Raw genomic sequence first — 22959 nt, forward strand, 5'->3', positions numbered from 1 at the left:
AGTTAAAAAATGTTTCTATTGATTTTGATTCAAATTTAGTATGTTATACTCCTTTTGATTTTGAACGAAATGGCACCAGTCACAATGCTGTAAATAACAGATCAAAAGTGTAGTTACATTTTTTGTGATTTCTCCCCAAAAATCGCCCCCTTTTTTACACGATTTTGTGCCAAGCTAGAACTGGGAGAAAGTATGTGTCGGTTTGCCAATACTGTTTATTAATTTTGATTTTTAGTTTACAAACACTCAAATATTTTTCACCCCGGTCATGTATATTGATTGTGTACTGGGAGTGAGAAGTAAAATTTTTTAATTTTTGTTAATGAAGTTTTTATTTACAATCTGTTCTAATTTCTTTTATACTCTTTTTGTTTCATATATACCTTTATTGTTTTATTTACAACAATAACATTGTAACTAAACTCCAACAAGTGCACTAACATAAACATTTATAATAAACTTAACTAAAAACTATTTGGAAGGTGGATTGATGAATTCTAAGCCTATATGTAACTATTAAGCCTCTGCCAGTACCTATATTAATTGTGTAGTGGGAGTGGGAAGTACTGTGCAATGATAGATAACCAAATACAATTTACAAAACCACAATTTATTTTACAATATTCAGGTCAACTTTGAAGTAAGCTCAGGCACAATTTTGAACAAGTCGTCACAAATTCCAAAGTCAGAAACTTTGAAGATCGGTGCGTCCGGGTCAGAGTTGACTGCCACAATTGTCCGGGAATTGATCATCCCTGCCAAGTGTTGCACGGATCCGGACAAACCAACAGCAATGTACAACTCCTGTTGACACCAAAAAAGTCTGTCATCAAACTAATATCTTTTCTACAATTAAGTTGTCTCCTAGATATTGTCCGCTGTTTTCAAATGTTATTTATTGATCATTAGTAACACTTTGTTTACCTGAGCTAACACTTTTGTTTATGATCCGAGGTCCAAAAATCAGCTGTTTATCTGCATTACCTTCACTTAACTCTCAAAACATGTGTTTATATGGTCCAAATTATTTGTCTTTATCAATTAGTTATATATTTACACAGATACTGTATAAAAGGTTTAGCAAATTTCCCACATAGGGAATAAGCTATTACCGTAGTACTCATGGTAAGACCTGGACCCGGGACCGATTTAATTTTTGTTTTTGAGGTCTCTAGAGGCCAAAAACACCATACATTTAAATTATTATTTTCCAACATAAGTTTTGCACGCTCTCAAATCTTTGCTTGTACCAATTATTTTTATGGCGCTTAGCTCGGTAATAAGAAAATGGCTGTTTCTTTAAGTCCTTGACTATGAATAGAACATTATATTCTCATGTTAAGGTTGTAGCCCGTTTTAGAGTAAATATAGACTACTTCAATATAGTGCCAATTCAGCTACACTGGATTCAATTGCGCCAGTTCAATTGAATACACTGATTTCAATTTAAATTACTAGTTATAAGTTACTGTCAAATATACCAACGCTAGAACCAATAAAATATATGTAGAGTTATCTTAGACAACAGCATATTTTTATCTAACATCTATAGATTCTACTACCTATCACAGAGACAAAAAATTACGAGAAAAGAGAACAATTTCAAGCAATAGCACTAGCACACTGTTGGGTGGTTCATTTAAATATGTCCTTTTTAGTAGCGGTACACAAGGCTACAGCACTGCAGCCAATCCATTTAGATGAAATGCCCCCGGACTTAATCAGTATCCAGTAGCATTGACTATTGGCAGTATTCAAAAGTGAATGATTTAAAATAAGTATAGGGTTTTTTGTTGATATGTTAACTTTTATTTTGCAAATACTGTTGGTGGTTTATCAACTGTAAGTCAGAGTTTTTTCATCAATCCTTACAACTATTTTCGATAACAGCTGATATCAAATATACTGTGTTTCCCAAGCTATGTACCGTTGTTGTTTCCCAATTAAGCTCTAATTTAGAGCAAGGGAAACCGATCAGCCGATTTTCCCTAGGCTAAATTTACTTTTGCTCGCCCTCGATTAGTTCTCCATTCATCCACTATGCGCGCTAGGGTTTTATTAAGTTTATTTTAATGATTAAAATCAGCTTTTCTCATTGTTAAACAATATAAATGTATACAACAGGCATTTAGTTTGTTTTGCTGTGTTTTAGCATAGTGCTTTTGCTTGAAATTGCTCAAAATGTGTCTAACATTCCTGATGATTTGATACCAGAGAAATCAAGGGAATGATATGAAAACTACAGAAAGTTTACAAACTGGTGCAAATTACAAAATTGTAAGTCAACTAAAGTAATAACGGAAAGTAGTTCTTAATATATAAATCAATATATTAATATTAATAAACAAAACCATATACTATATGATAAATAGGTTTACATATGTTATAAACCCGACAATCAGCTCAAACTTTACAGAATATTGTTTACATTTTTCGGCGTGTATCAGCTGTTGTCAAAACATTGCAGTTGATTTATAAGGTATGTAAACCTATTTATCATATAGAATATAACAGCTCAGGAGCTACAACGGAAATTAATTTTAAACCATACGTTGTGAAGTCAATTTTCAATGATAAAGAATGGTCCAAAAACTATTTTAATACTACTGAGGAATCTGTATGTGCGCATTTTTGCGTTGTGATGAAAAGTATTGTTTACAACTCGTACCCAAAGCTATTTCCGACAATTTCTCCATTGGTTGGTGAAAATAACTCTCACGTGCTCGGCTTCTCAGCACACTTAAAATTTGGTTTTCCTGAGTTCGGCTTTGCCTCACATATGAAACTTGAGCGTGCACCAGAAAATGTGACTTTCTTCATTTTTCGGAAATTTGCCTGCTTTCTTCATTATATTTTGTCGTGGTGTTTCCGGGCCAATTGATTGACAAATAAATAAAAGGTTAAAATACCTGATTGTCACCTTGCGGTCCAAAGTTTCTTCATTAGAATAACAACTGTTAACCTGAAATATACACTGAATTTAAATATATAATCAATGCTAACTCTATACTTACCGGAGCCACAACTTGGCCTGTCTGGCCAACTTGCATGTTGCTTGCAGCAAATCCCTCATCTACAGCAGCTCTGGTAGCTCCCACTGCAGCTTTCAGCTTATCAGCAAGATCGTAGAGTATTTTGAAACTTTCTTTGGATCCAACACCTTTACCTGAAGTGATAATTTGTATTAGTAGCAAAATATGTACTGTGTGCACTATTGTTTGGTTGTGACAACTTTATTTATAAGACTAGTATCTTTACTCGTATTTTGAAGTGAAGTTTGGATATATAGACTCTTTTTTAAAGTCCTTTGAAGGAACCAACAAAACATATTGCTAGAACCCCAATTTCAAATTAAAACTTTTATTTTAGTTTGCAAAGAAATATCATCTTTATATAAACATTTTTCTGATTGGCATTAGAGGGGAACTGATGGGGCATTACTGTTCATTAATTACAGAGATTATATAATAACTAAAGATGTCCTCAAATAGCACAGGAAAAGTTGAATATTGTTGGTGATCTAGTTTTTTTCCCAGAATATGCGGCAAATCACCTTATTGGTTGTCACCAATAAACACACAGACAGACAGGAATTAATAAGACTCGTGTCGGCTCTGAAGGTCTATGGTGGGCTAGCAAAACTTAAACCTACGTAATGAACAGACGAAACGTTATTTAACTTGTATTATATTGAAGTAGAAGTATATCATATATTTAAGCCCATAACATCTTTAACTAGGGAAACAATTTCTATCTAGTAGCAAAAAAATTAATTTTAACAATCAGGCCCACCAATAATGGGGGGCGGGCCAACAAGGAGCCAGTGCCGGGCTTGGTCTAAAATGTAGTAGGGAGTTATAAGTGAGTGGAGTGGGTCAGCGGCAACGATATCCAGGGGCCCGAAGATTCCTCTCTGCTGTCATGTTAACAATTATTAGATGTTGAACACCATTCAATTAAATGAACTTACCTCCACTTACGATGACCTTAGCTGATGTTAACGTTGGTCGGTCACTTTTTTCTAAAATTTGCTCAACAAATTCTGATGTTTTTGATGTGTAATCGCCAACTGGAGCTGCTTCTACTGAACTGCTTCCTCCTTCCGGAGGAACCGGGTCAAATTCAGTCGCTCGAATGGTTACTACTTTCACTGGGTCTTTTGATCTTAGTGTAAGTATTGCTTTGCCTGAAAATAGAAAAAATATGCCTGTAAAGACTTTTTGAGGCGGTGTATGGGTACATTTGACGATTTTAAAGGGCTTTGGTCAATAAACAGCACAAGATTGACTCATTTCATGATTTACTTTATAAAAATACTGAAAACTACCCTGTCAAATTAATAATTAAAGAGTACGTAAACCACATTGTCATCCAACTTCAAAGCATTTGATATGAATCACCTAGTAATGTTTACCTGCATAAATCGGCCTCTCAAAAGTATCTGGACTTTTAATCTTAATAACATCAGATATCGGTGAAACATCTAGTTTCGCCCCAACTCTAGGCAGTAAGTTTTTCCCAAAACTTGTCGCTGCAGCAAGAATGTGCGTAAATTTGAACTGGTTGTGAGAAGCCATCACTAATGGGGTGATACTTTCTGGCAAAAACCCATTGAACGCCGCATCGTCAGCGAGCAACACCTTTTTCAACCCGGGAATTTTGGAAACTTCTTGAGCAACCTGTAACATATATTATGCATTCATTGTAGTGATATTTACGCAAAAATACTTCTGTAGGCTCATTTAGAATACGCCAATATTATTTAAACCGTATTTAAATAAAAAAGTTCCTTTTTACCGAATTTTCCATATAGGGCCATATGGTAAGACCATCAGTACCCGGACCCGGTACATTAGGGGACCCGGGATCAATCATTTTTTTCAGTTTGACACAGCTGGTCTTAGTAACAAAGCTAAGCAATGTATTACAACTCCATATTGTTTGTATTAATTGATTTAACACTGATATTTGCTTTAAAACACACACCTATATGTGGTTTACCCATCTCTAAATGGTAACAACAAAACAATAATTAAAATTGTCATTCATTGGCCACTTTAGATTAATCTGCTAAACATTGTTTTAAATAGAAATAGAACTATATAATGGCTAATAAAAAATAGAAACATACTCCAATACATTTTGTTCCTGCGACCAGAACTGACAAGTCCCCGCCTAGATTTGCGGCGGCAGCTACCGCTCTTCTCGTTACAGTTGATAATGTTTCATTATTGTGTTCCGCGATCACCAACGTATTCAGTAGGCCTGATGATGACTGAATAACAAAACAGAAAATAATAGTGAGTCATTAACATGATTGTAGAAACGCCCACCTTTTCAGTGTTTAGTCACCGCTGACATGTGAGGCTCCGATCCAGTGCACTAAAATCCAAAGTGAAGTGAAATATATACATACTAAAATTAGAACTATACTAAAACTATTTTCTATATTACCATACTCAATTCAGTTTAAAGCTGTATTTGAAACTATTGTATTACACAACGATTTTCTATAATCTTTGAGTCCAATCCAAGAGAACAATGTATGGCTTTTATTTTTATATGCTGACTACTACACTGCAGGGTTTCTCACATGCATGTGTTTTGTTTTTAATTGGTTGGACTAACTGCTTGGACTAAGCCGTACTGACACTTCTCTAATATGTAAACTAAGATTTGGTCATCTATACAATGCTATAAGGCTATTTCAATTCAAATTAAGAAGAGGGAATCTCCATATAGTACAATACGGCCGTATTGCACCGTATTGCAAGTGTAAACTTGGACAACTTGAAACAATAGAGCACATAATTACAGAGTGCCCGGCCTACAATAGGATGAAACAGCCCTTATGCAAAAATAAAACAGCAAATTGGAATTCACCAATCACCACCAACTATACAAACGCTCCTTATGGAAAAGAATTGCAAGCTATGGCCACCATTACTGAATTTTTTAAAAGAAACAGAAATCCAACTTTAACATATAATGAAACCTGAACTTTAAAAATTCGACAAGACATTCAAATTAAAAGTTTCCTAATTAGTATCCTGCTAACATTCTAAAAAAAAACAAAAAAAAACGGGAAAATTGTACTGATGAAGTAGTGTGATTACATGGTTAGTTAAATCAAGCCAGCTTTACAAGCAAACTAGAAAAGAAGAAGAAGAAGGTCTGTTTACTGTTTCTGTTTGTTTTCTGTTTTGTTTTGGGTTTTGGTTATTATTGTATTGGTTGGATTCGATTATTCTATTCATTCTATCTTCTATCGATCGTGAGGCGTGTGTGCGTTCTCAGTGACAGTAAACGATGATAAATAATACTATTTAATTTATAAGTTACTAAAACTGTGCTATTGATTTTCATGCAGATAATTTAGCTTGTATTTATACATCACACTTCTAAGTTATCTGTTCCGATTAGCAGTAACTTAAATCTTTTATAATTTATAAACATAGCCTACTTAGGCCTTATCAGCAAGTTTCATTGCCGGTATAAATAATTTCCCTATTGTATAAAAAAGTGTGGAACTAACTGAAACAAACAATGTCTTCCAATATTGTTCACTGTCAACTATGGATGGGAGGGGTAAGTGTTATACAAAACGATGCTAGCCTATAACATAATGTGATCAGGTTATGTCATTGCCAAAGGTTATGTTTAAGCATTCACATGATAGATATAAGTTAGGCCCTATTAATTAACTTAAGTTAGGGTAAGTTAGTGGGTGCATTAAGTGTTTTGAAGTTAGGTTAGATTAGGAAGGTATTGTGTAAGTTATAGTTAACAGGGTTTAAAAAAGCTACATCCGTACCGCTTTACCGCAATTGGAATATTGTGTTAGACAACGAGGTTGATGCTTGTATTTTTGAAATTGTCTCGTTGACATTGGATAAGTGCGTGACCAATGTAGTCCTATGCATTAACTTATTGTAATTCGAGTTTTTGGTGGGAAATAAATAAATTAACACATTTACTACCCGGTATATTAGGCTTTTTTGCAAAAATATAGCCCTGCAGCTCATTATAAGTACTGGGCAGTTAAGTTAAAATAGCCCGGCAGCACAGATATACGAGCCTGATGTTAGAATGTCCCCAACCATTGACGATTGGATACTGAAGTAGACTTCCCATCTGTATGGACCAGATGTTGCTAATGTTTTATGAAAATAGAATTTAGTTGGGTGAGCCAGTCACAGAATGCGCTAGTCTCTAAAATTCCATTTTCACCTTATTTTTGGTTGCTGACATAGTTAATTGGCTGTAACAGTTGCTGTAGCTCAAAATTAGTCATTCCATCAGTATGAGTATTACCTGGTAAAAAAGTTCATGTATTTTAATACAGAAATCAGTAATTCATAGCAGCGCAATCTGTCACAACTACATCGATTTTGATTTAAAACTGACGTCAATTTTAAGATGGGGATGATATGTCTAGTTTGGATTAATAGCCAACTAAATAGTTGATTATGAGATCCCGGTCTATTTCAGAGACTTGAAATTTTCGTATGGTGGCGGTATATTTAAATAAGTTACTGTAGTATACTGTATGCTTGGTCTCTGGGTTGTGCTGCCTGTCTATGCTGACAAAAGGCTAGTACATGTCTGCACACCAGGTCTGAGGGAGTGGTCATGGTACACAGGGGAGGAATTTCTTAGAGTTTATGTGGCTACCAGAGTAGGTGGGCCTACATGGCTAGCGAACATGTTAATAATAAAGTATCAATTGCTCAGATGCATATTTCCTGATCATTGCCTGACTGTCCATATACCGTACCTTCAGATCAGTAGATCTAGGTGCTCCTAAAGGCACTGTCCAATATATGTAAGCTACTTCTGAGCAGTGCCTGACCAGTAACATTCGAAGAAGTGCATTAGAAGTAGAAGCACATTCTTTTCAAAGCAATGCTTGTTGGAGTAGTGCTTTTTGAAGAAATGTCATGCATCGATTCATCAAGAATTGAGTACGGTACACAGCTAAGATATCTAAACAGATAATTTCTCAGATAATACAGAAGTGTATGTGATGCCTTTTCTCCTTTTTACGTTTACGTTGTTTCCATTTTTTTGGGAAAACTCTCCACAAAGAGGATGTTTGTCATCAGCCTAGTTTGTAAATTTTATGCGCACAAACTGTTTGCAAATAACTCAGTCCAGTATGGAATTTGTCCAGATTGTTTTCATACAGTTTACAAACATCCTTCAAACAATTTAGAAACATTTGGGAAACAGTAAGCAAACATTTTTCTGCAAATAAATTTCCTGGTGGACAAAGCTTTAGGGAGAGTCAAACTGAGAGCTGATCAAACCTAACAGTATACTCCACAAAAAGCTCAGGCTACTGGTATACCCAAGGCCAAGAATAGAAGTAGGCCTAGTTGTTCTAATCTTGATTCCCAAATCGTAGCACATTTCAGATTAACTACGGTAAATATTATAGTTTTTAGTCGCTAGCTTTTGTTGAATTACACTTCTTAATAGTGTTGTGAGTGAATGTTTGTTTTTTGTTATTACCGATTCCCCATATTCAGCCTCTGGGACTGAAATAGCTTAAGCTTAGCACCTTATGTGACCTCCTACTTCATATTGTCAACCACAGCATCATTTCTGGAGTTTTCCCTGATTGCTATAAGCTATCAAAAGTATTTCCTTTACACAAATCTAACGATTTCATCAATAAAAACAATTATCGCCCATTATCTCTGCTTAGTGTCTTCGCAAAAATAATCGAAAAAATAGTAAAGGATCAAATGGTTTCCTATCTTCAAACAAATGGCATCCTCAGCGAGCGTCAGTACGGGTTTCGTAGAGATAAAAATATTTCAGATGCTTTGTTTGATATAAATAAAGAACTTAATCGCGCTATCTCTGATAAAAATCACCCAATGTTAATATTCCTTGACCTTAAAAAAGCTTTTGATTCTGTTGATCGTGCAAAATTATTAATTAAAATGGAATTATTGGGAATAAGAGGCACCACTCTTAACTGGTTTAAAAGTTATCTTTCTAACAGAACACAGTATGTTTATATATGTGGTGTGAATAGCAGTAGAATGCCTGTAGACTACGGGGTGGTCCAAGGTTCAACTCTCGGGCCAATTTTATTCTTATTATATATAAATAACATCTCAAAATTAACTATTTTTGGTAAAATGTTTTTATTTGCTGACGATACCTTAATTTTCCTTCAGGGAAAGACTTGGCCCGAGGTCCGAGATAAGGCTATGCATGATCGTATGATTGTAAAACGATGGTTGAATCAAAACATACTTTCGCTAAATGTATCTAAGACCAAATTTATGCCAATTTCTATTAGTAAAAGTACTGAATTTAATTTAACTAATTTAATTATTCATAATTGTAATGACTATCGAAGTACTACTTGTTTATGCGAAAGCATCGATAAGGTAGACTCGTACAAATACTTGGGTGTACTTTTTGACGAGCGTTTGAAATGGAATATTCATACTACTTATCTCAGAAACAAAATTCGGAAATATATTTTTGCTTTCAAACAGATGAATGAAATATTATCAATAAAAGAATTAAAAATTGCATACTTTGCTTATGTCCAGTCGCTGCTTTCATTTGGTATTGTTGCGTGGGGTGGATGTTATAAAAGTATTCTTGAACCTTTAAATGTGGCTCAAAAAACCATATTGAAAGTGGGGTTTGGTAAATGCAAACGATACCCGACTGACGCTCTGTTTGGGGAATTGTCCATTCTCACTATTCGACAGTTATTCATCAAGAGCCTATTAATAAACATCTTTAAAAATCACACTAATATTTTTCAAGGAATAACTCACTCCCACAGTACCCGTTACTCCTCACGAGTAGGTATCTCATCACTTCAGATAAACTATACTTTTTCTAAAACAAACTCTTTCTATATTTCTAATGTTCTCTATCGAAATATCTGTAAATATTTTACCAATGATAATCTTTTTGAATTACCATCAATTAATGTTTTCAAATTAAGAATCAAACAATTTCTCTTCAGGCTTGGTATAGATGAGGCCGACGTTATCATCACAGCTGATTACCGGCACGTTTGACCCGAACCTTGCCCCCTCTATCCTGATCCAGCATTAATCCTAGTAGTCTAGTCCCCACCTGTTCAAAACTGTATTCATTGTAGATCTATTCAATTTTACAATTCATTAATCTCCTTTCTAAACTAATAACCTTTAAGCAACAGTCTAAATTCCATTATTCATCCTTTTATAGGCATAATTCCATATAACTTGGTTACTATAAATATTTAAATAGCAACCCAGCAGACGCACAGGCAGCACTTGCCTATGTCTGCTGTATTTCATACAATCAATTTAATTTAGTTTATACAGAAATGTTCTTTTTTATTCTTCGTCTTAGTTTTATTTTGTAAGTATTTTGTATTGAAAAGTGTGTCATTGTTTTCTGTATGTATTATGTGGAAATAAATAAACATTCATTCATTCATTCATTCATTCATTCCATTCATTCATTCATTCATTCATTCACCTTACAAACCACAATCCAGTATATAAGTTCATCAAGAGACTCGGTTTCAGTTTTACACACCGTCTAATTATGCAAGGTATAATTAGGCAACACCATTGACTATTCATAGAACTAGACATTCCATCCCTATGTTAAAGTTTTCACCAATTTTTAATTAATAGATGGACATGGTTGATGTGAGCCACCGACAGATTGCGCTGTTGTTAATTAATGATTTATTAGGAATATACAGGGTTTTAACCTAGTCAAACTGATGGGACGACGTATTGTAAGCCATAGCTTCTGTTATAGCTTACACAAACTATACAAACTATAACAAGTAGGTAAGAAAGAATGAGGACGTAAAACAAGGATTTTAAGCACTAGGCTAGTGGGATCTTTAACTGGCTCCTAGAATTACGCTCTTTTTTAGTAAAAACTTGGCGATAGCTAGTCCATATAGATAGGATTTCTACTTCATTATCCAAAAGTCAATGGTAACACACACCCAGATAGAGTTGTAGACTTTTATTTTGCTATCACAGCAACAAAGTCTGGGTAAAGGCTGTTACATCCCTACTTTGTACAGGTAAATAGGCTATTTCTTTGAAAACGCTTGTTTTTGAATATTTTGAAACAACTATACCCAAAAGGTTTTTAAATAAATAAAGGTTTTAAGTTAAAATGGCAGTTTTAGGCTTATTGAGGTTCATATTGGAATAAAGTTCAGGGTCCTTTTACTCGATACCATAGACCATTTAATTAGGAAATGGTTTGATCTGGCAGATTTCACAATCACACCACTTCAAAAAATACAAAAGATTGTCTCAGGGAAAAAAATAATTGTGAATCAAATATATTTTAGTTCTCTTTAGTTATTTGTTTCCAAGGTGATGAAATTACAAGCCCAAAATTCTTATTCTTAGACCTTAAATTTCTGTCATAATGTGAACAGATAAACCGTTTCAATGGCCACTGCTAAAGAACTAGTTGTGACAGAGACTCAAGCATCAGAGGCAACCAAGAGTCGAACTGAGGATCCCGACACAATCAGCGATCAACGACCATCTGTCTTGGAAAACCACGGATACACCCTTGGAAGAATCATAGGAACAGGCTCATATGCCACTGTGAAACTAGCAAGATCCGAGAGGCACCAGGATCAAGTCGCTATAAAAATTGTTTCCAAGTTTCAAGCTCCTAAAGATTACCTACTCAGGTTCCTTCCTCGAGAAATTGAAGTCGTAAAAGGACTAAGACATCCAAACTTGATTAAATTTTTACAAGCAGTGGAAACGACTCACAGAGTGTATATAGTCATGGAATACGCTGAAAAGGGAAGCCTATTGGATATCATTAGGAAGGAATCCCACATTGATGAGGATCGAGCAAAAAATTGGTTTACCCAGTTAGCAGACGCTGTCCGTTATTGTCATGATCACGGGGTCGTTCATAGAGACGTGAAATGTGAAAATCTCCTCATGGATGGGAGTTACAATTTGAAATTGTCAGATTTCGGGTTTGCTCGTGGCAATATGAAACCTCGCAGTGATGGAAGTCCGGTTTTGAGTGAAACGTTTTGTGGTAGCTACGCGTACGCCTCACCAGAGATTCTGAAAGGAATCGCTTATGACCCGATGCTATCTGACGTGTGGTCGATGGGAGTGGTGCTTTACGCAATGGTATTTGGTAAACTTCCTTTTGATGATACCAATTACAACAAGCTGGTTAAACAGGTTCAATCCAAACTGAAATTCCCCTCAGAACCGGTTGTATCAGAACGGTGCAAGACTATGATTGGGAAGCTTATCGCTCCTCTTAAAACTCGATTGAAAGTCAGCCAGATACCTAAAGAACCATGGCTGCTCGTTTCGACTGACACTGTTGACAAGGAAGTGGTGAAAGTGAATTCAGCCGGATCAGCATGATGAACTACAAGTTTTCCATTTGATAAAAACAAACTTAATCATGTTATTATAGTCTTAACATTTTTAATAAATTTTTCTAAAATTACAAATATGTTAATTCATATCAGTGGCTTATTAAAGTCAATGGATGCATTTAGCATTGGTTGATACTAAAATCTTGAGTCAGGATAAAAAGACTATTTTTAAGAAGAAAAAAAGAAAAGACACTCAACCACAGCAAAAAAAAAACCATACAACATTAATCAATGTTGTAGAGAAGGTATTCCTTGTGACATATTTACTCAGATGATTGTAAGTTTCATCTGCAGTTTTACAAAAATATTCAACTTTTAAACTAGTCAAATCAGATAGTCAGCTGATGTTCCTTGTAGGTTGAATTGGTTGTGTCAATGGTAAGTAGTGTTAAGTTACATCATTGGTAGGCCTACTACTTATAATAATTGGTAAATAGACTATACAATAATGGTCTGATCAGCTGTTTTTACCACCTTTTGAACCTTTGCTGGACATTGTAACAACCCCGATCGAATGCTTCTCATGCACTTTTTTCCCAAGCAATCTAAAACAAATCTCTCTCCCAAATCAAAATGGTCGTTGTTTTATCAATGTTTAAAAAATATTTTCATTTTATTTTAGGTGGAACCTTACATGAATGAGCAATTTATTATGTCTGCCTTCCAACGAATGGGTGAAAAACCTCTGAGCGTGAAAGTAATGAGGAACAAAATTACTGGAGAACTATGTGGCTATTGTTTTGTTCATTTCCAAAACGACGACGAAGCTATTAAAGCTATGCACAAATTAAATGGAAAATTCATCCCCAACTCTAATCCTGTAAGTACCTAACCTGTGTATACTTTGATAAGGGTAACAATGTGCTTTATAAATAGTAATACCATTATCGGTGGTTTGTGTTTTGTTAGGTTACAAATTTTACTGTTGAAATAATTATTAGCAACTTCTCGTACTATTAGAATGTAGTTTTAGTGTACTGGTAACTCTGAAGATGCCACACCCTTTGGCAAAACAAGAACTCAGGGCAACCAACAAAATAAAAGGTAACTTAATTAAAAAGTCCTTGATGGGTAACATTATTAGAAACTTGTCATTTAATACACTATAAATTTTGTCATTCCGTTTTTAAATCCCCATTTGTCCTTTAGTATTAACTCTAATCCTTTGATGACTGTGAATAGCAGGTTCACTACAGAAAGTATTCAGAAGGTTGAAAGGTTGAACCTGAAGCCATCAGCTGTCCCTGATGATTGGGCTAATAAATGGTCCTGGGTAAGAAACAGCTGGTCTTAGTCAGTTTCTCACTCCATTCTACTACGCTCAACCAGCTTGAAACTCATACATAGGTGTTCGTCTCAGCCTTAAACAATGATAAATGATAATTACCGGTATCAATCAAACTTACCGTACAGTCTACTGTCACAGTCATATTTTTCTCTACACTATATTTACATATAACAAACAAGAATGAAATGTGCTAAGTACTACACATGTTTCTTATCTTTGGGCATAAAATGATAGTGTATCTAAACCACTGATATAATTTGCCAGAAAATATCCATGAAATGTGAATTGTGGCTTTAATGAATTTAAAGATAAATCATTTTACTGTCCAATTGTCTCTTTGTAAAATAAAGGAAAAACAACACAACTAAAAATTTGTGTAAAAAACATTAAAATCATTTTCTTAACCAGTGCCTGCTAACAAATACCATATTGGAAACATAATTCAATTTGAGATGAATGTATTAGCATTACTAGGCTAATATGAAATGCAAAACTGTCAATGGTTTAAAATTGTTTCCAAATTTTTTTTCTATTTTACATTAATTGTTACAGTTTTATCTTTGTGGAAATTAATATTACAATACATTTAAGTCGTGATTTTGATGAAATATTTTTCTTTCATGTTATATAGGCCTAGTCAATAAAAGTTTGGTTTTTATTTTCAAAAATTTTTTTTTCTCTGTGTAAAGATTTTAATGATCATATGGTTGTCCAACAGGTGTTGTACAACAGTGTAAATATTTACTATTTTGTTAATAGAAGTCTACAACTTAAATACCTAATTCTGAAAGCAAGATTTATTTTTTTATTTACATTATTTACAGTATTAGGTAATTTGCTAAAAATTGTGTTTTATTAACAATCATAATTTTCAACAGTTAATTTATTGTATCAACAGACTTACTAAGGTAATTTAGACATTGAGAACCAATTTACATAAACATTTTAACTCTTTTGTTTGGGGGTCAGTGTTTGTGATTCTAATTTTAAAGCTTGGTAGTTCACTTTTACTCGTTGTTGGCACAAAATATGAAAACAAATTTATATTTGACCAAGTCTTTAATTCAGGGGATTTAAGTTAAAAACATACACCTTCAGCATGTGTAGGCACATTCATGATTGATAATATGAAATATTCTAAATTTCAATACCTTTTCACATGGTTTCAAATATAGTACCGGTAACCATCAATAATAGGAGTGTGTTTAGTATATTCTTTGTAATGTATGGATTGTTGTTTCCCAACTTAACTCTTCTCTTAAAATTGCAGCCATCTCGATTCCGCCTGAATAACGCAACTTCGAGCGGAAAAATGAACGTGAACATGTTCTCACTCTGGGTTGGAGATTTGTCTCAAGATGTTGACGACTATCAGCTTTACAAAGCTTTCGCTTCACGCTACCAATCAGTCAGAGCTGCCAAAGGTATTACGGAGGTTTATTTTTAGAAGTGACCTAATGCCAGTAGTTTTAGAGATAGCAATCATTCATAAATGCAGCCATATCTGGGTTATGAATGAAATTGATAATTTGTGTAATAAATTAGTCAAGCTTTGTGTGTATATAGCTAATTGTTATTTTGCTGTAGTAGGCCTAGTTTATGGTGTTACTTTGATTGCAATTTGGGGTTGTATTATGATTTGTCAGTAAATGTTGGTAAAAAGTTGGTCTCCACATCTACGCACATTTTCTGTAATAAAGTTTGAAATAAATGCTTCAACTTAAGACATAACCAGATTGTCCATTCTCATTTAAATTTTGTAGCCAGTCTCAAATTAAAATGAGGTTTAGCCAAGTCACCATTGTAGTATGCTGTTGTCAATTGGTATTTTCTGTTGGCGAGTCAGTAGCTCGGTTGGTAGTGCTCAGACTTCGGGCCCAAGACAGCGATGTCGTGGGTTCGGATCCTGGTACCTGCCACTACTTTTATCAACAGTTCACTCTTGTACTGTACCAACTCATCCCTTGCTTTGCTGGATTCTCACCAAACACAGTTCAGAAACCTATGTGGACAGGCAAATGTAAGGTTAAAGAGGATACCGTACAGACCTCTTTTTGAAAAGAAAAAAAATAGGTGCGGTGGTTTCTCAACCAAGCCAGACTGATAGAACAACTTACTATAAACGATTTAATATTTTGTTTCACATATATTTTCATTGTATTGTAAGACAAGAGAAAATACTATTTGGAAGGCAGCCCAATCTGTAAATGGTTCATTAAACTAGGTTTTATTTATTTGAATTTGAATTATGAATTGGATAGCTGGTTCATGTAGTGATTAATTTTACACATTCAAATTTCAATAATGAGAGTTCAATGAAGATAATAGATTTTGAAACAACAATATTTTGCGACATTATTGTACTATCGAAATTGAAAGTTTGACTGTTTATTTTATGTTGCTGTGAAATCGTTTTTTTAATTTTATTTTTGGAATCAGTTTTGCAAAAGCATGATGCTTTTGAATAAGATGAATTTCATTTATTTGTAGAAAATAATTTGTTGAAAGCTATTTTCATAGCTAAATCCAATACTTAAAAAAATACTTTAAGAAAATATCAAACTTTTTGTTGTATTAAAGTTATTATTAGGCCTATATAAGGTTTGTTTAGATTAATATATCATTAAGCAGATATACACAGTTACTTATGGTGACTTTAACTGTTATTCAGCCTGGTTTTTGTTTGGCAGTGGTGATGGACAGTACCGGCCATAAAAAAGGCTACGGGTTTGTCCAGTTTACCAATTTGGAAGAACAAAAGCATGCCTTGACCAACATGAACGGCTTCAAAGGACTTGGAAATAAACCTATCAAGACAAGCACTGCAGTACCCAAATCATATAAGTATCCTGGAAGGTAAGTTTGATAACTGTAGTGTAGACATAATGTTTCTGTATCTACCTTGGCTTATGTAGCCCATATTTTTCAGCTTGCTCTACCAAGGCCCATAACTTCCTCTACCGTGACTCATATTTTTTAACTTACCCTACCTTGGCTCATTTATTTCAACTTGCTCTACTGTGGTCCTTATTTATTCAAATTTATCTACCGTGGCCCATATTTTCAACTTTTTTAACAAGGACCATATTTTTCAACTTTGGCCCCATTTATTTCAACTCGCTCAACCGTGGTCGATGTTATTCAGCTTTATCTACCGTAGCCTATATTTTTTATGACTGGGACGGGTGATGTCGTCCTGTAATCCAGCTACTAGGAGGTCACGAATTGTGGATATTTATAGGCATGCACTGTGGGTGCGGTACTCCCTGGTGTGGATTAACGTCGGCAGGTGTGAGTACTACGACCATCCGCAGTACTATCCTGATCATTAGACCAATTCGTATATACCAAGGAAAAATGTGGTTCGGATTCCACTATAAACTGTAGGTCCCTTAGTTGCCATTAGCTGTATGGGCTATTAATTAACAGCTGTGTCTAAGGAATGTCGGCCTTAGTCACGAACAAGACTACAAGATCGCGCCACTCATCCTACACTCATCTCCTTCATACTTGGCTTAAAATACCTACTATGTATGGTCGCCATTTCATTGAACAGTATTAACAGTATAAATGTGGCCCAGGTATTACTTATTGCTTCCTTTACCCTGGCACAAGGGTCGCTCGCCGTCTCTCCTGATGTTTATCTTCTTCTATTCCCAGTACGTTAGCATTGGCTGGTGGTTACAGTGCTACTCAGGACTATAGCCAGTACTACGACAACCACAACTATTGGCAGAGTTACTCGTCGTGGCAGAGCTACTACGGTGGCTCTTCACCTGGATCACACACCGTTCACTCCAGCATACAGCAAGTACCATTGGAGTCTCAGACGCAGGTGCAAGATGACTTAGAGCTCATCGGTGAGTAAGATTAAGCAACAATTAGCACACAAATTGAATTTTAACTCCACATTTTCACCATGTGAAAAAATACATTTTTGTTTTTATTAGTCTCTTGACTAAATGAATATTTATTTATTTACTGCTACTAAATATTTTTGTTCATGTTCGGTTAGAAAATTTTCAATTTTAAGGCAATTTTCTATATAGAGAAATAAGCTATTAACGTAGGTCTCATAGTAAGACCTGGACCCGGGACCAAATTAATTTTTCGTTTAGATGTATCTAGAGGCCAAAAACACAATCCGCTCAAATTCATATATATGTGTGTCCGATAGCGTGATAACTCGAGCAAAAATGATCCAATTTCAATGAAATTTGGTACAAACCTATAAATTTACGTTTAATCCAAAAGAGTTGAGGAACCAGCATGATCGGATCATGGGAACGGGGTTTTCGATGAAAAATTCGCTTTGTCTGCAGGTTTGCTGCTGTATTTAATTTTATTGTTGACTTTAAATCGTATGATATATTTTAAGCATTCTTTTTATAATATTTGTATATTTGATTATTTGATTCAACACTTGTACTTTTTATTTAGTGAATGGAGAATGATAAGATTTGATTGGACATGTTGGTTTTACAGACCACAACACAACAACCGATGTGGAAGCGTGGAACAGAGAACTGATGGAGCGAGATTACAACCTGTGGGACGCCATGGAGAGTTCCAAGTGGCTTCCGTTGGAAACTTACTGTTAATTTATGACTTAACCCAAATTAAATCTACGTTTAAGAAATCAAAAATTTTTATGTGGGATAAATCATAGCCGTCTCTAGTAATAAGGCCGCGGCCTTCGATGTGGCAACGCCGCGACTCATCCCCACCCTGGTCCAACTCCGGGTATTGCCGCCAGCGTTAAAACGTGCAACATTTCGCCAAAACTGCACTTATTCACGTTGAAAGCTATGAAAATATAACCAGTTCAACAGATTAGTTTTTAGCATGAAATGCCGCTTACAATGTTTCAGATTGTATTACGAAATACTAATTAATAGCCTACATGTTTATATAAACGTATATTCACCACTTAATTCCAACCCTGTATTTATGTTGCGCATAATGCACAAGCGATATACATTTGTAATAAAAACGGAACCATGATTGAACCTAATGAGTTTATGAAAAAAATATACTATTACAAATAGGCCTAGGCTTCTCCTAACATTTTTTGTTATTGTATTATGAACTGGTCGTCTAGTGGTCGAAAACTCAACCAAAAATACGTAATTTTCAGACTTCTCTTTTAACCCACGATGTAAATAAAACATGTTATTGGAATTTCTTTAATTTGTTTTGATATTCTGTTCATTTTGTTGTAATTTCGTCACCAGCATGGCAGCCCATGCTTATTTTTTAGTGTATTTACATTTATATAAAGGGATTCTGCACGTCTACAGGAAAATATCTTTCTAATAGTATGCGTATATTTTCTCTGCGTTGCACACAAGCTGAGAAAAACGGTTTTAAACACGCTTGCCTATTAATATATGGATGATATTATAATTTCAAACTTAGTTTCGAGATATACAAAGCTGTTTTATATTCAGAAATTTTGTCATTAAATGTTCATGCAGAACTGTACTAAGGTAGAAATATTGCTACACCTCTGGCTAAATGCATAGGAAATGTAAGCAATACATACATATTATAATGTACAAAACACAACTGCGCAAGACTTTGAAAACATCTTGCCTATTTAAAATATTTCAAATGATCAGTATCAATAGTGTATTGAGTTTTCATTTTGATAATACATACAATTTGACATAAAATACAACAGTTTGTTCATACTATTACTATTAGGCCTAATATTTTAGTTTTATATTTTATTTAATATGTTTTGCTTTTAATAAGGTAGTAAATGTGTATTTTCTTAATCAGAACGTGGTACTTGATTAAGTTTAAATGTAGGCTATAGCTCTAAGCCCACTCATCTTTACGCGGACCTTCTAGAGGGAAGTAAAATAATTGTATATACTCCTCAGTTTTTAATGCTTTTGGGTGGTTATTTTTACACCCTGGCATGACACACTTATGAGGCATAACACACTGTCACTATGAATACCATATTGTCTCTAATTGTGTAAAACAAACAGTTTAATCACCGGTGATGCGCCGTCTGTATGTGCAAACTAATGGCGGGAGCCGACTGGACTATGCCTCGGATGCGACGTTGCCAGATTTCGCTCGCCGCGGCCTTATACTAGAGATGGCTGTGGATAAATCCATTACCACTTTGAACCTTCAAGCCTTCTGCTGTCTTCCCATCGTCATTTCATGATAAAGCATTCTTGGTGAGCAGAAATTGTTACTGAAAGGAGAAAATATACTTACTTTTTGCTTGCTAACATAACTGAACTTGGAATAAACCCTTCTAATATTTATTATTTGGTAGAAGTAGAAGTTTCATCCCCATTTTAAAGTGGTTGCCAGTTTTTAAATAAAAATGTATGTAGTTAAAGCAAGCCACCGAATAGTTGTGCTGATTTAAATTATTAATTTCTATAAAATTGAATAAGTGTACAAACCAAGTCTGATGAAGACGACTTATCTTAAGCTATAGCATATTTTATATCACATAGGGATAGACGGGATTGGATTTTTAGTTGGAGACGAGACTAGACGGGATTTTTATTTCTCATAAAATTTCGAGACGGGATTTCCCTTCTCGTACATAACGGGAAATGCACGTTTTGACATTTTAACCTGATTTTGTAACATTTTTAAATACCTTCTGATTTTTGACAGATGGCTGGTTAAATACACAAATAATAATAATAGACAAGAATATTTAAAATCTATAATTAAAAACATTTATATAAAAAAACAAAAATATTAATTAGGCCTGTCTTGTTAAAAATAACTCTTCTGCATAGGAAACATGGTGATATCAGTTAGGATATAGTTAAACTTTGAAAAATACAAAATTTATCAGTCTGAAACTAAACAGTCTCTAGTTAAATATAAAGTAAAAATTTTTCAGTCTTGTGTTATTTTTAGAATGATTTTGGAGTGACTTGTTTTGGCTATGTTAAAACATGTCTCACTCTGCTTACACTTAACAAAACATCTCATTTGTGATGTCAAAATTTAGGTGAGTCGGTGGATCAGTTGGTAGCATCACGGACTTATCAGTACAGTTCACCATCGTACTGTACTGGCTCACCCCTTGCTTTGCTGGATACGTTCCATGCACAGATCTGTAGTTTATGTGGATGGGCAAATGCAAGGTTAAAAGAGGTCCCCAACCTCTTAAAAAAAAATTAATAAAACATATAAAGCAATATTTACATGTTGAGAGTTAATTAAATAATAACACCTTCCCAAAGTAAACACAATAACGCTCCTGTATTACATTGACTTTCTGCAGGAGTTTTTAAAGTTTTTTTATCTTGCCTCAAAAATCTCAATTATAATTAAAATTTTGTCTCATAGAACAAGATTTAACATTTCCCAAAATTTTGAGACTTGTCCATCCCTAATATCACGTCATCTATCTCAGTGACAAAAAATAGGTAGTTAATAGAATTCTAGACACTAGCACAATCTGCGACTGGCTCACTCATTTATGTTCTCTTTGTATAAACAATTTGCCAATTTGGTGACAGCTGGTCAACATAAATGGGCTGTCTATTTCAGTATCAAATAGTCAATTCTGCTTGTCAATCATAATTGTCACTGACAAGTCTGAAGCTTATCAACAGAGAAGTAAGCAACAGAGTATACAATTAAGTAGTGTCTAGCACTAGTGCTGGTGTCCAGGACAAAGTTCAACAAAACCCCCCTTGCCCTCATGTACTATACAACCAGTGTTGGGGAAGCTACTTTTAAAATGTAGCTAGCTACAACTACTGCTACATTTCCAAAAAAGTAGCTTAGCTACAGCTACAGCTACAGTTCCGAAAAAGTAGCTAGCTACAACTACAACTACAATGAAATGTAGCTACAGCTACAATTTTAGCTACTTTTCCAAAGACGTTAATTTTTATTCCACGCACATTAGGTAAATGTAAAATTAATTGCAACTACATTTTTTTTTGAACAAACATTTAAAAAAATTTCAGTATTGTATCTAACATTACTAGGAAAACAAATTATTCCTAGATTGTATTTAATTTGTTGGCATTATAAACCTAACATTACAACAACAGAACCAAATAGTTGGGTGTCCCATCATATTTAGTAATTATTTTTAAATAGGCCTATTGCATTATTTTTAAGCATCTTAAAATGTAATTTTCATTAGGGTAAGTTCAAAGGACATACAACCAAACTATATTTTAAAAGCTAATTTTATTAATTTAATATAGATTCATTTATAGATGTTTTATATCAACAATTAAGACCAATAAAACTGCAAAAAGATTATTTAGAAATACTTTTTGTGTTACAGAGCCTAGCCTACTGAAATTGGAGTTTATTGCATTTCTTTACTTTTAATGTTAAAAACAACATTGCTATAACTTTTAAAGTGATAAATTTCTTATTCTACGAATAACACTTTTCAATGTCAAGAAATCGTCCTTTATTGTCATTATGCATAGGGCAAATTGTGCTTCAACCTAGTTGGTAGAGAAAACAGTATTCAGCAACTTATCCTGAAATCGGCTTTTAATTTAAACATGATGAAATTTTTAAAGTAAAAATAACATGTAGGCCTACTTGGCTATGTAACAAGTTGGCTATAGTAGGCTTGTTCTTGCAAGGACTAAACAGATATATTCATAATAATTGAACTTGGTATACGTCTTAAACCATAGCCTCAGTCCTATACAAGAGCTGTTAGCAGGAGCAAACTATGCTATTTTTTCAATGTAGGTTTCATGTTATATGGAGATTTTGTCATTACAATTATCATGTAGTCTAGGCATATCTTAAATCTCATCAGGTAATTTCCTCTTTGCTAATTTAGTAAACCTTTGAAAAATCTTCGTAATCTAACCAAGGAAGGGCTTGTGATGATAAACCACAATCAACAGCTGAAGCAAAGTTTGATAGACCAGCTTTCTCATTATTTCAAGGTGTGTTGGTTTCCATTAAACCCCAAGTTGAAGCATTATCGATATAATAAAGAAACTAAATTAATTACTAATTCCCCTGTCCTGTCAATCACTTGCAAGCATTCAATTCAATAGCTTCTCTTGTCACCGGTACCGTTTAAACGTCGTCTGCATCTAGCGATTTTATTTTATCTGACAGTAATCATAGAGTAAGTAAATTAAGGAAATGAGAGCCAAAAATGTGGATAACACTCATTTAATGGCCTCTATGTCCACACAACGTTGTAATAGGGAATGAAACGGCTGCAACCAGCTGTTTGAAGCCAAGAAAGTAGGCCTAA

At 34.4% G+C, this 22959-nt stretch overlaps 3 protein-coding genes across 4 annotated transcripts; 2 read left to right on the top strand and 1 right to left on the bottom strand.

Moving 5' to 3' along the window:
• Window positions 1-594: 594 nt before the first annotated feature.
• On the bottom strand, window positions 595-13921 carry LOC128997059 (electron transfer flavoprotein subunit alpha, mitochondrial-like). Its single transcript, XM_054422638.1, has 6 exons — window positions 13834-13921; window positions 5132-5275; window positions 4415-4679; window positions 3971-4186; window positions 3015-3166; window positions 595-804 (listed from the first exon to the last, which is right to left on the bottom strand). Exons 1-6 carry the CDS (start codon window positions 13855-13857, stop codon window positions 625-627), a joined length of 981 nt encoding a protein of 326 aa, XP_054278613.1. The 5' UTR covers window positions 13858-13921; the 3' UTR covers window positions 595-624.
• On the top strand, window positions 6272-18457 carry LOC128997062 (tRNA selenocysteine 1-associated protein 1-like). Of its 2 annotated transcripts, none has more exons than XM_054422641.1 (6): window positions 6272-6588; window positions 13050-13247; window positions 14986-15139; window positions 16406-16571; window positions 17403-17575; window positions 18201-18457. In XM_054422641.1, exons 1-6 carry the CDS (start codon window positions 6547-6549, stop codon window positions 18314-18316), a joined length of 849 nt encoding a protein of 282 aa, XP_054278616.1. In that variant the 5' UTR covers window positions 6272-6546; the 3' UTR covers window positions 18317-18457. The 2 variants fall into 2 exon arrangements, with proteins under 2 accessions (XP_054278616.1, XP_054278615.1); XM_054422640.1 differs by having other exon boundaries at window positions 6275-6588; window positions 17376-17575; window positions 18201-18451.
• On the top strand, window positions 11386-12502 carry LOC128997060 (testis-specific serine/threonine-protein kinase 3-like). The gene has a single exon (XM_054422639.1). It carries the CDS (start codon window positions 11454-11456, stop codon window positions 12411-12413), a length of 960 nt encoding a protein of 319 aa, XP_054278614.1. The 5' UTR covers window positions 11386-11453; the 3' UTR covers window positions 12414-12502.
• Window positions 18458-22959: the final 4502 nt, after the last annotated feature.

The sequence above is a fragment of the Macrosteles quadrilineatus genome, unplaced genomic scaffold (genome assembly GCF_028750875.1).
Source record: "Macrosteles quadrilineatus isolate MER2022 unplaced genomic scaffold, UCM_ALF_1.0 Scaffold_6__1_contigs__length_79288215, whole genome shotgun sequence".
In the NCBI taxonomy this organism is placed as follows: domain Eukaryota; kingdom Metazoa; phylum Arthropoda; class Insecta; order Hemiptera; family Cicadellidae; genus Macrosteles; species Macrosteles quadrilineatus.